Below are 11,164 nucleotides of genomic sequence, written 5' to 3'. Positions count from 1 at the left end.
TTTGACATAGGCTAGTACCCGGAAACACTCAAATTAGTTATGCTGCGTTCATAATATGGTAATGGGTGAAAGTAAGGCAGGACGGTCCTGTATGGCGTCCCAGCAAAATAAATAGTGGGGGTACTGTAATAAATGATGTTTTTATTGACCTTAACACTTAGCTATAATATTGTTATAATGCCTTCATTATTAAAGCAGACGTGGTTGTAACACTTTGCTGCACCCCACAGATGAACCAGTTCTGCCTGTGCCAGATACTAACCTTACTCCCACACACACACAGAGAGAGATGGCTGACACAAACCATTTATGAGCACTGATAAGGCAGGGGGGCGCTCTGACCTCAGGGGGGCGCTCTGACCTCAGGCGCCAGTTGCTGGTGTCTGCTTCAACATCTTGTCAATACAAGAGACAACCCAGACCGGCATGGCACTCAACGAGCACGCGCATGCATACACACACACACACACACACAAACCCCTGTTTCAGGCGGGAGTTCCAAGGACAAAGAACACTACTGAGAACCAATGGAACATTGATATCAGCCTGAAGGGGACCGCCCTCCACTCACAGCGACCAGTCAGGAGAGCAGAACTACTAGAATCTACCTACGTCATTTCACTGTATAAAATGTATTGCACAATATGAGTCGGGGCTCCTCCTGCTAGCTCCCTCTGAGCTAAATGGACGAGCCCGTGCACGTGTTGTCAGATATCTTTGCAACTTATTAAACTGCCTTAAATATCATACCTTATCCACCTGGTCTAGCGTCTCAACTTGGTCTCTCTCTTCTAGTAAATATCATCAATCTTTAACAGTACGCGGTACCGGTAAAACGTGAGCCTTTCACAACATGCCCAAAAATCTATAGGCTACACCATTATTTAACATTACGGCATTTCAGGCCCATTAAAAATGTGCGAATTGACTCGAAACCAGGTGGTGGTATACGCACCAAATTGTGTTGTGGTTTGAGGAGAACACTTATATTTTGACGAGGCAGAGATATTGGCTGAGACGCTCGCGGACAAGGCGGAGATGAGCGCGTGGACAACAGAGGATGCATCAATTCAGGCTACAAGTGTAGGCCTAATGACAATCATAGAATGTTATTACAATACACGTAGGTCTTTTGTAACAGATATGTCTTTCCATTCATCAGTGCACTGTTGGGGTTTGGGTGCTGATATTACTTTGTGAGTGGACGAATGTGCGCGGGGGGGCCTACAGGAGCGCATTTGTTAAGTGATTGTTTGACAATCAGATACAAATATATTGACTGGTTGTGTTTATGCCACATTAAAAGGCATAGGCCGCGTGTCCATAAGGCTAAGGGAAGCTTTCCCTAAAGTAAATGTAATTAAATTGCCAAAAGTATATAGCCTAATTGGCTTACTCCTGTCTATAGATAAATAAATAAAATCATAAAAAATAGGCTACTGCACCAGAAAGCATGATTTGGCCACAGAGGATCATTAGCTTCATAAACAAACAAAAAAACGGGATTTAAAAAAAATCGCATAGCCCACAGTCGGAAGGGCTGTGGGCTATGCGAGCTGCAAATACCAAATAATAGATGATTGTTGAGTTGCGACTGTCAGTGAAAAGCAAAGAGACCCAGCCAGGCATATTGCAAAATTTAAAAACACAATCGCGGGAAAACTGTTTGGAAAGCAAATGGCTAAGATATTACAATGAAAAGATTCCAATCTGTCTTTTAGTTTTCAAAATTATTAACTTAATTGAGGGAACAGTATGGGCACCAGCGGAGAACTTCGGCCATATCCCCGGTGAGTGTGCATATTCACTGTCTTTGTCATTGGGTCAATGCCACAATAATAATTTCCTCTTCCAGGTTAGATGGACTTCATATTGTATTTGTGTCTCCACTTTTCGTAGGCCAATTATACATTGATCAGACAACATTGTTTTTATTGATCTGTTTGTTATTGTCAACAGAGTACGCTACCCTGTATTGTTTGTAGTATAAAAAAAATGTGTGCATGCACTTGGGTGTCCAGTACCGGTAAGAAATTAAATCTACTTTAACCCCTGAATGTGATAAATACCACCTTTCCACTCAGTTATGAATGCATCATTACACTAAATTTATGCTGCGTTCATAACCAAGTAGGAAGGTAGTATCTACCAAATATGACTGGAAAAATCCACATGAAAGCCCCTCCAAATTCGTCTATCATCTAGGTGGCAGTGTGCACCCTTTCAGTTTGTTTGCCAACTCACCAACGTAGTAGAAGAAGAAAATGGACTACTTCAAAATGGAGATGGCCTCAATGGTGCTGCCAGTGCACAAAATGTGATTCATTCTAAAGAGTAGGCCCATAGAAAATTACACAGAGTGCTCAATAGCCTTCACCAACAAGAGATAGAATTCAGGCAACAGACAACCAGCAACGATAACTTTCAGAAGCAGATTAAGAGCCTTCGCAAGGAGAAGACACAACTGCAGTCCCACACATCTTCACTTGGTGAGATAACTTTGTGTGAGACACCCTAATTAGGATTTGATCTATTGACTAGTAAACAAACAAACATTGTCTTCACAGAGGAAAGCTCTGGCCTATGTTTGCCACGATGTGATCTGCTAAACTCAATGTGTTACTACTTTGCAATTTCTGTCACCATTGAGCCTAGAAGCTGGGGAGAGGTGAGAAAAGACTGTTTAAGTCATGGAGCTGACCTGGTTCTGGTAGATAGCTGGGAGAAGCAGGTAAGCCATGGGCCATCATTTAAAACAGGTGAAGGACAAGGTGAGCATGAGAGAGAGGTTGACAGGTGGGGGTTGAAGTGTTGCTGTATCTGGAAGCGTGATGTTTATTGTCAACAGCTTGTTTCTGCATCTCTCCCTCTCTCCCTCTCCCTCTCTCTCTCTCTCTCTCTCTCTCTCTCTCTCTCTCTCTCTCTCTCTCTCTCTCTCTCTCTCTCTCTCTCTCTCTCTCTCTCTCTCTCTCTTTCTCTCGCTCTGTGTATCAGTGGTGGTCGGTGTAAAGCCACTACATTGTAAATGAAAATGTTTCTACCAAAAGTACAGTACCAGTCAACAGTTTGGATACACCTACTTATTCAAGGGATTTTCTTGACAAATGGAATCATGTAGTAAACAAAAAAAGTGATTTGAGATTCTTCAAAGTAGCCACCCTTTGCCTTGATGACAGCTTTGCATTCTCTCAACTAGCAACATGAGGTAGTCACCAGGAATGCTTTTCCAACAGTCTTGAAGGAGTTCCCACATATGCTGAGCACTTGTTGGCTGCTTTTCCTTCACTCTGCAGTCCAACTCATCCCAAACCATCTCAATTGGTTTGTGGTCAGGTGATTGTGGAGGCCAGGTCATCTGATGCAGCACTCCATCACTCTCCTTCTTTGTCAGATAGCCCTTACACAGCCTGGAGGTGTGTTTTGGGTCATTGTCCTGATGAAAAACAAATAATAGTCCCACTAAGCGCAAACCAGATGGGATGGCATATCACTGCAGAATGCTGTGGTAGCCATGCTGGTTAAGTGTGCCTTGAATTCTAAATAAATCACTGACAGTGTCACCAGCAAAGCACACCCACACCATCACACCTCCTCCATGCTTCATGGTGGGAACCACCTCCTCCTCTCACAAAGACACGGGGGTTGGAACCAAAAATCAGATCAAAGGACAGATTTCCACCGGTCTAATGTCCATTGCTCATGTTTCTTGGCACAAGCAAGTCTCTTCTTATTATTGGTGTCCTTTAGTAGTGGTTTCTTTGCAGCATTCGACCATCTGTTACTTGAACTCTGTGAGGTGCAATCTGAGGTGCAGTTAATTGCCGATATCTGAGGCTGGTAACTCTAATGAACTTATTCTATTTAGCAGAGGTAACTCTGTGTCTTCCTTTCCTGTGGCGGTCCTCATGAGAGCCAGTTTCATCATAGTGCTTGATGTTTTTTGCAACTGCACTTGAAGAAAATTTCTTAAAATTGTCCGGATTGACTGACCTTCATCTCTTAAAGTAATGATGGAATATTGTTTCTCTTTGCTTATTTGAGCTGTTATTGCCATAATATGGACTTGGTCTTTTACCAAATAGGGCTATCTTCTGTATACCACCCCTACCTTGCCACAACACAACTGATTGGCTCAATTGCGTTAAGAAGGAAAGAAATTCCACAAATTAACTTTTAACAAGGCACGCCAGTTAATTGAAATGCATTCAAGGTGACTACCTCATGAAGCTGGTTGAGATAATGCCAAGAGTGTGCAAACCTGTCATCAAGGCAAAGGGTGGCTACTTTGAAGAATCTCAAAAATATATTTTGATTTGTTTAACACTTTATTTTGTTACTACACAATTCCATATGTGTTATTTCATAGTTTTGATGTCTTCACTATTATTCTACAATGTAGAAAATAGTAAAGATAAAGAAAACCCCTTGAATGAGTAGGTATGTCCAAACGTGTGACTGGTACTGCCAATTCATGGTTATTCACTTTTTTTTTGTTTAGCCTCTATAAATGCAGTGCCATATTGGGCAATTATTTGCTTCATGACTGGCTGTTTGATGATATTTCAACTGTACATACCAGGTCAACATAGAAGAAGAACTTTCTATCATTTTCATAAGTTCTATGCAATGTGTCTTTGTAGAACGCTGTAATTGACCCCACTCCATGGAGTAGGCCCCTCTACATTGTAATGGTTTGAGAGCACCGTACAAGAGAAAGATTGTCCAAAAGCCATAGTTATCAATGATTCATTCACCTTCTTTCCTGGCTTGTGTTTGTTTGATCAGGCATTCATAAGTAAGATGATACACAAAGTGCAGTTTAACACCAAACCCATGCACATGAAAGGGTTATGGATAGGACTGAAGGAGGAAGAGGATACAGAGGGCACCTGGACATGGGTTAACGGGACTGAGCTGACTCAGGGGTAAGAGCTGCACAAGTCATTGGACTGGATACAGGTATAATCATGCATGATCTTCTATGTATTTGTGTAGACCAACATGTCAAGCGGTACTTGGTTAAATGTTTCCACTGTACCATTATCATTCAGGATAAGACCAGAATGTCAATTAAGTAACATTTAATTTGGTTTAAAGGTACTGGCATGAGACAGCCCAAAGACCACTTTGGAATGGAGGACTGTGCGGCCATCCATCCCAAAATATATCCATGAAGTCCTGGAATGATGCTGTGTACACATCCATTGAAATGGATATGTGAAATAAAATCAAGGAAAGCTTAGAAATTACTGTAAAATTTCCATTATTTCAATAAGTAAATACATACATTCAAAATAATAAGCATTGGAATCAAATGTAACTTAAGTTGTACATAACATTTTATCTGATAAAAGAAATTGTCATACTGTAAAGTTAAACACAACTTAATTTGTTCTGCATCTTTAAAAAAAAAAAAAAAACATGTTTATATAGTTTATTCCTTACAAACAAGACAGACTACAAATTATGACAAGAGTACAAATTATGACAAGAGTAATGTTAATACCAAAATACATCTGAATACACTATAAAAAATATATATTTATACTGCTATGTACTATAGTAAATATGTGTTTCTTCCATGTTCATATTTTATTATGTACATTCACTATCGGTGCTTAAAAGTACCTTAAATACTATTACACATGTATGTGAACCAACAGTTGAAGAGAAAAACAAATGCCAAAACCAATCTTGGCTGCAAATAAAACACTTCAAATACAACTAATAAGACCTGCATTGGGCCAGGCAGTTTTAAATGACTTTTATAATAATGTCTGTGCAGTGAGTTGCCCAAGCCAAATTGCCCTTTGTATCATTTAGCCTGTGTATTGTCACCATCATCTAACAGCAGAATATGAGGAGGCCAGTCACTGTTGTTCAATAGCAGCACTCTACAACAACTAAGTAAGTTATCACACAGGCAGTTTGGACTGTCAAGTCAGGTGTGTCGGTCAGTAGGTCACAGCACAGCAAAGTGCTGGCGCAGATGTTTCAGGATCTGCTGGGTATCTACATGCTCAGGGAAGGCATCCTCTGACCTCTGGGCTGCCGTGTAGCTACTCTGCAGATCTCCAATCTGGACACAGCAGAAGACAACAGCATATCAATTAATATAATCACTCATGACTAAAACCAGTCTGTTTTATACCAGGCATAGCAATGTGTTTTTATTGAAATTGAAATAAAAGTGCAGATGAAGTGTCTAGTTACCTTGTCTGACAGAGTGGAGTAGTTAAAGTGTGGCTCATACATGTGAGGGGCAATTGATGCAGCGGTCTGGAGGAAAGCTTTGGACTGTGAAAATAATTATATAAAAGAGTACATCAAAACAAAAACAACCATTCTGAATTAGACTCAACACCAAAAACATCATAAGCAGTACACTAAAGACTTTAAATAATGTGTTGTATCATATGGAAAAGAACCACTGGGCATAATACTTCAGAAGAGCAAGCCTAGAAGAAGTTTCTTTCAGTTGGAAAGAAAGCATATAATTTAAAACAGATTCATACTCAATACTCTTATAAGAACTAACATTTGATCAAAATTATATATTTGAAGATCTAGACACACCAGTTCATTCACCTGCTCAATGTGTCCCTTGCGTAGCTCCAGCACAGCCAGGTTATTATAGGCCTCAGCATGGTCGTTGTTGAAGGCCAAGGCCAGTTTAAAACACTGGGATGCCAGAGTCAGGTCTCCTATTCCCTGTGGAGAGAAACATAAGATGCAAGTAACATAAACAGAACTGCAAAGAATAAGTGATAGCATGCCATTTGTTCAAAGCACTCAGCCAGATGTGGATCCTGTCCAAAAGAAACCAGTTGGCATACAGAAGAGGTTGCTGTAGAGTAACTTGATGCAGTAACTAACATCTGTGTGTGCTAAGTTAACACTAACCCACCACGGCCACGTGTCCAATGTTGTACCAGACGTCAGCCTGCTCCTCATCATTGGCCACCAGGGCCAGAGCCCTCTCGAAGGAGGACAGGGTCATATCATACTGCTGGGCATAAAAGCAGCACAATCCCAGGTTGTTGTACAGCTGGCAATTATATACCCCCATCTGCAGCAGCCGTCTACAGGGGAGGGTTAGAGGGAAAAGACAACTCTAAAATAATGCAACCATGCAAGGCATGTGTATCCACTGAAATTGTCAAAATTATTAAATCACACAGGCATACACATACTAATCAGAGTTAGATGAGGGATTTGAAGGTGGTGGTGTGTGTGTGCGCGTGTGTGACTAACCGGTAAAAGCGCAAGGCGATCTCAGGCTGGTCCGTGTAGAAGTGATTGCTGCCTATGCAGGCGATAGCCTCAACGTGAGTGTTGTCCTGCTTCAGGACATCTTTGTAGTACTCTGTGGCTGAGGTGATGTTATTCATCTCCTGTGAGAGAGACACAGATAACTATAAAGACTGATTTTGGACCTCCTGATCAACCTGCATCTGTTCTCTCATTTTACAGTAGAGTAATTCAATAGCTACTAGAGCTGCAAAACAATTAGGCTCTAAATTCCTAGGCAATCAGCTGCTCGTTTCAGGTTACACATTTGACATGATTTCAACCTGTGGTTTCTTTAAGCAAGAGAACGCTTTACAAACAAACAACAAAGGAATTATGTTACGTGCCTCGTGAATGCGAGCAATTCCTGTTAAGAGAGTGACCTCCCCAGGGAAGTGGTCCAGACCTTGCTTGAAGAGGTTCAGTGCAGTTATAGGTTGATCAAGCCGCTGATACACCTGTTTTAGTGGCATAACAGAACAATAAGTATTTTTGTCATTTGTGTACTAATGAAGACAAATAGGTCAGTAGGTTGATATAAAAAACATAAACCTATTTGAACAAATAGAAACAACTTTTCATTGAGTGACACACCACCAGGTTTTATCTGCTACAGAGAAGCCTTGTGTGAGGGTTAATCTATACTGTATACAGTGTAGTTACACAGTATTTACAGTGTTAAAAGAGTGTTAGGGACATCGTAAGTTGTATGTTGTTACCTTGGCCAGATAGAGGTATGTGTCCACCACCTCCTGATGATTGAGAGCAGATCTGAACTGTTTTTCTGATTCCCGGTGTAAACCAAGTCTGTTAATACAAACAGTTACAATGTAGTAGAGCTGTAGTGGTAGTATAGTATGCATTGTATACTAACAGTTGTTTGAGATAATCAGCTAAAGCTTTACCTGTAGTAGCACTTCCCCAGCTGGACTTTCCACCACCAGTCTTTGAACTGAGCATTCTCAGTGGCCAGAGCAGCCAGGTCTAAAGCCTGTTCACAAAACATGACAGTGGAGGTACAAATCGTTTTAGACCGAAACTTACAAACAAAAACTGCATGAAAAGCCAAAGACATACTGTATATCTGTATTTATAACTCACATTTTTTACATCATTTTCATGATGGAAGATGTACTCAAACAAGGTCTGAGGGCAGAAAAAAAACAACAGAACGGTCATTACACGTATTGAAGGCGAATAACCACAATAAATACATTTACGACACGTATTTTCTGAGAGACATTGTTCCTTGCCTTACAGTACATTAGTTAAATCAGTCTTACCTTGGATAAATTGGGCTTCTGGGCATATTTAGCCAAGTTGAGTCTTGACAAATTTATAAATGGCCCCTCAGGATTGGTTAACATGGAGGCTGTTCCCAGCCGGACAAATCTCCCAGATGCACCAGTGACAGGGCGGGCAGTGTGTGCCGTGCGCGGGGTCTTAATGGCCTGTTCCATTGTCCCTGGTCTGCCAGACTGGGTACTGGGCCTCACAAACCCTGTGATTGGTCGTCCCGATTGGGTCATGGGCCTAGATTCAGGATAAAAAAGCTCAGTTCAGAACTAACCTGATGCTTTCCCAGGGTACATAATGCTCCTCACGACTCATTGTCAGAAATATTGTAACAGTAATAACACAATTCCAGTAGGGGAAATGCTTGGAATACTTACCTAACAAGATAGTTGTAAATATAAAAGGTCACATACCTGATAGCTGGAGTAGGTCCACCTCCATGGCTTGTTTCAGGACGCCTCAGTGATGTCCCAGGGCCTGAAAGACAGCTTCATTACAGTACACTCAAAGAGCTGGGAACATTTTGGAGAGATTTTACCAGAACTGATTCAGAATAGTAATATATTATTGATATTGATTTTCTGAGCTGGTAGGCTCAGTAGGCTGTTCTGCAGATGACTATAGTCATGGTCAGGAGTTTTTCCTGCGCAGGAAGAACTCGTGTCCCTCTGGGAAAGTTTAGAGTTCAGACTTACGAGCAACCTGGGCAATGGAGTTTTCATCCAGCATCATCTCAGCGATCCCCTCTTGGTCCACCTCCACCTCATCAATGTACACCATCTCTGTCAGAGCACGGGTCTTCAGACTCCATGCAGCCTGCCCAAGAGCAAAGGTAGTAGACTTGATTATACAATGTGAAAATTATGTTTACTATGATGTTGCAAGGTAGGGAACTCCAACACCGATGTGCTACTGTGATATTTAATTAATTTCTCTACCCGTTCTACTTGTACTTCAACATGTCCTGTCATGTAAAGAGACGCAGAATAAAAGGAGCACAGCAGGAAGAGGTTACCTCAGAAATATGTGTTGAGGAGTCAGGTTCCTTTTAAGACAGCAGTGAGTGAAATGATGAGATAAGAGGTGAAGACAGATTTGATCCAAAAATTATGCTAGGCTATAGCAAGCACATTTCAAGACAATTGGAGTTAAGAGTAGCTAGATTAACTAAAGGTGAGATTAAATAGTGATAGTGAAAATCGAAAGTGGGTCACAATAAGGTCAAAACATGCCAGATATGATGATAGCCCTCTAGCTAACAAGTTCTTGTTTTTTATGCCAACAATAGCTAGCTAGCTAACAATGTGCTAACAAAACAACAGATAGCTAGCAAACAATGGCAGAGTATCTCTGGCAATACAGTAATGAGGAATAGGCAATGATTCAGAAAACGTCAAAGAATACTTTGTAAGCATGCTACTGATAGTTATTACCATTAGCTAAATTGGATTCATGCCTGGAGCTGGCTAGCAGAGCTAAAATACTAGTTTAGCTATTTCTAACCTGGTCGTATGGACTGTCCTCTAATATCTTCGAACAAATATCAGAACATGGTTGGAACTTCCGTCTTCTAAAGTAGCTCCATGCAAGAAACAAGGGATCCATCGGCACCTCCATTTCGTCTTCTTTGTCAGTGGTAATTTAAGAGGTAGGTACGTTTTTAGAGCTTAGCTATCAACGCTAAGCTTGTTGCTTGAGCAGCAAGCGTCCTGTCACTCGCGGCAACAGAGGATAGGGGAGGTCCTCTTGTAGGTGTACTTGATTGAGCCCCCTCGGCACGCCGGGCGGGCGTGTGCAATTTTTTTTACCATTCAATCCATTCTACAATGCGAACTCCGCCCACCCGGTGCACTCACCCAATGCTGCATTGATTTATTCGGCATTTACCGTGAGAACAATATTATTGTTTGAAGTGAAGCAAGATCAGGGGCCTGTTGCACAAAACTAGGATAAGGGATTAAGCCAGGATATCTTGGTGATCCTGGCTCAATAGATCCGTAATCCGGTTGCACTAAAGATGGATAGGGGGCAGGAGGATATGTTATGGTATAAATTACCATGGAGATTTATTCTGTGGAGCTAGCCTGCTCCAGACCAGGCTAAATTCCAGGATCTATTTAATCTCATCCCTAATGTCAGTCAGCAGTCACCACAAATGGAAACCAATAGTTATTTCACTGCTCACTATACATTGTTATCACATATAACTAGACCCACTGTTATTATTTAAACGTTTGTGATCATTAATTTCAATGATTTTGGATAAAAAATGATTTTTAGATGATGTTGCTATCATTAGATAATTTACAGTTTCCCATAGACTATAAGGCTATATATAAAATGATAGAATATTAGGGCCACAGAGGGGGAAAAAACACAAGTCATAATATTGTAACCAGTTGTTTTAAAGGAGGACAGTTGTTAAAATGACAGATGTGGGGCATTTCGTGAAATTGTACTTCAGTATGGTTTCATAAACAAAGACATGCTGATGTGCCAGAATATTAAGTATCACATTGTCATAAGTATCAAAACTGTAAAAACAATATGTAGCTTTTCTGCAGAAAGAACCAGCCTC

The 11,164-nt window shown here is 41.0% G+C and overlaps 1 protein-coding gene and 1 long non-coding RNA gene across 4 annotated transcripts; one reads left to right on the top strand and one right to left on the bottom strand.

Annotated features, from left to right (window-relative positions):
* Positions 1-123: 123 nt before the first annotated feature.
* Positions 124-5,246, top strand: LOC139553590 (uncharacterized). Of its 2 annotated transcripts, XR_011670684.1 has the most exons (4): positions 124-2,489; positions 2,656-2,731; positions 4,786-4,925; positions 5,098-5,246. It is a non-coding gene; the product is annotated as an uncharacterized lncRNA (long non-coding RNA). The 2 variants fall into 2 exon arrangements; XR_011670683.1 differs by having other exon boundaries at positions 124-2,731.
* Positions 5,247-5,420: 174 nt separating this feature from the next.
* Positions 5,421-10,327, bottom strand: LOC139553569 (tetratricopeptide repeat protein 8-like). Of its 2 annotated transcripts, none has more exons than XM_071366050.1 (13): positions 10,090-10,327; positions 9,282-9,402; positions 9,000-9,063; positions 8,574-8,823; positions 8,392-8,436; positions 8,196-8,281; positions 8,010-8,097; positions 7,638-7,748; positions 7,255-7,394; positions 6,908-7,082; positions 6,577-6,711; positions 6,214-6,297; positions 5,421-6,079 (listed from the first exon to the last, which is right to left on the bottom strand). In XM_071366050.1, exons 1-13 carry the CDS (start codon positions 10,201-10,203, stop codon positions 5,963-5,965), a joined length of 1,530 nt encoding a protein of 509 aa, XP_071222151.1. In that variant the 5' UTR covers positions 10,204-10,327; the 3' UTR covers positions 5,421-5,962. The 2 variants fall into 2 exon arrangements, with proteins under 2 accessions (XP_071222151.1, XP_071222152.1); XM_071366051.1 differs by having other exon boundaries at positions 6,589-6,711; positions 10,090-10,326.
* Positions 10,328-11,164: the final 837 nt, after the last annotated feature.

This window comes from Salvelinus alpinus, chromosome 25 (genome assembly GCF_045679555.1).
Source record: "Salvelinus alpinus chromosome 25, SLU_Salpinus.1, whole genome shotgun sequence".
NCBI classification, from domain to species: Eukaryota; Metazoa; Chordata; class Actinopteri; order Salmoniformes; family Salmonidae; genus Salvelinus; species Salvelinus alpinus.
This window is presented reverse-complemented; position numbering and strand designations above follow the sequence as displayed.

Excerpts from the sequence above, each read along its gene's own strand:
- LOC139553569 (XM_071366050.1), bottom strand. The coding sequence starts at position 10,203 with ATGGAGGTGCCGATGGATCCCTTGTTTCTTGCATGGAGCTACTTTAGA. Across the intron at positions 9,064-9,281 it reads CTCCATTGCCCAGGTTGCTC|GCCCTGGGACATCACTGAGG; the intron begins GTAAGTCTGAAC and ends GCTGTCTTTCAG. Across the intron at positions 6,712-6,907 it reads ACATTGGACACGTGGCCGTG|GGAATAGGAGACCTGACTCT; the intron begins GTGGGTTAGTGT and ends TTCTCTCCACAG.